Consider the following 1507-nt stretch of genomic DNA (forward strand, 5'->3'; position numbering starts at 1 on the left):
TCATAAAAATACGGTTATTTCCATTAATGAAAATACAATTTGTTGCCCTAATTTTACATGGGATTTTGCCTTTTTCAAGTGCATTGAAACATTAAATTTAATGTGATTAAACAATGAAATTACAAGGTCAATGAATGTGGCAATATGAATAATAATACTTAAACGTACAGAAATCTACACTTAACAGTTGGTTTAAATAATAATGGATTGCATTCATATCGCGCTTTTTGAGACCCTCAAAGCCTCCACTTTATAATTCCCCTCTCCAGTAGGTGAAGTGTCTTGCCCAAGGACACAACGTGTCCAAGCCGGGGCTCGAACCGGCAACCTTCTGATTACAAGGCGAACTGCCAACTCTTGAGCCACGATCGCCCTAAAAAGCAATGATAATAATAATTATTTGATGTAAAAAAAGTTTATAAGAATCATTTTATATATTTTTCCATAGCCTTACATTCGAATTTAACAGTTCAATCTTTCAAATAACGGACAAATATTTGTGAAATCATGATACATTTGTGAATGTATTTTAACAATCTAAACATGCATATCTACAGACAAATACATTTAAAAAACAAGAAAATTGTGTTTTATTACATTACAGTGATTTTACGTTAATTTACACTTGAAATGTGAAATCACAGTCTATTGATGTAAATTTAATGATATTCTAGAAGAACAGTACAAACTGTCGGTGCTGTGCTTTTTGGAAATCGAATTTCCCAGAGGAACCCACCCGAGGGATTAATAAAGTTCTATCTTATCTTATCTATCTAACTGTAAAATACACAGTAAAATCCTTTTATATTAGGATTTTCTTTTACAGTGTAGACAGATAGATTATGATAAATCTGAATAGGGAAAATCTACCTGAATAACGAGCTATTATTTTGGCTAGAGAACATTCTAAACTTGTAAAATCCAAATTCACATGTTTTCATTTAATATTTCACTGCTTCCTAATTTTGACATGTTGAATTCTTCATCAGAGGCCATGCCAATGGACACAGAGGTATATGAGAGTCCTTATGCGGATCCAGATGAACTGCGGAGTTCTACAGTGAATCGCTCACATCTTTTCTTGGAGGATGGAGAACTGGGCTCTGGCAATTTTGGTACCGTCATGAAAGGCACCTACAAGATGAGAAAGTATGCTACATTAAATCATATTACTACATACAAACATTGCACCACAATGCTTTGTTAAATGATCAGACTTACAAATTTAAAATATTCTCCCTATCATAAATGATATTTATGATTTGCTGACTGCAGCAGGCAAACTCACTGTCAGTGATTCACTGATATAACCCAAAAAATAAAATATGAGTTCAGCACATCTTGTTTCATTGTTTTCCCAAAGAAATATTCAATCGGTTATTCAAATTCCAAAAACACACAGCTCATATCATACAAATCAAAACCAAGCAAAGTCCACAGGACACAAATATCACAGTCTTGGTCCCTGCAGTCATTAAAAGATGGCTTCATTATAGCACCCCCCCCC

The 1507-nt window shown here is 33.8% G+C and overlaps 1 protein-coding gene across 2 annotated transcripts in view; it reads left to right on the plus strand.

Annotated features, from left to right (window-relative positions):
• Positions 1 to 1507, plus strand: part of syk (spleen tyrosine kinase) — a 20327-nt gene that overhangs the window by 15409 nt on the left and 3411 nt on the right. For both annotated transcript variants that reach the window (XM_005753958.2, XM_013916151.1), the window contains one exon: positions 990 to 1149. In XM_005753958.2, coding sequence (XP_005754015.1) covers positions 990 to 1149 — 160 coding nt within the window. The remainder of the gene's footprint in view (positions 1 to 989; positions 1150 to 1507) is intronic.

This window comes from Pundamilia nyererei, unplaced genomic scaffold, assembly GCF_000239375.1.
Source record: "Pundamilia nyererei isolate P.nyererei 1_Seehausen unplaced genomic scaffold, PunNye1.0 scaffold00485, whole genome shotgun sequence".
Classification (NCBI taxonomy): Eukaryota; Metazoa; Chordata; class Actinopteri; order Cichliformes; family Cichlidae; genus Pundamilia; species Pundamilia nyererei.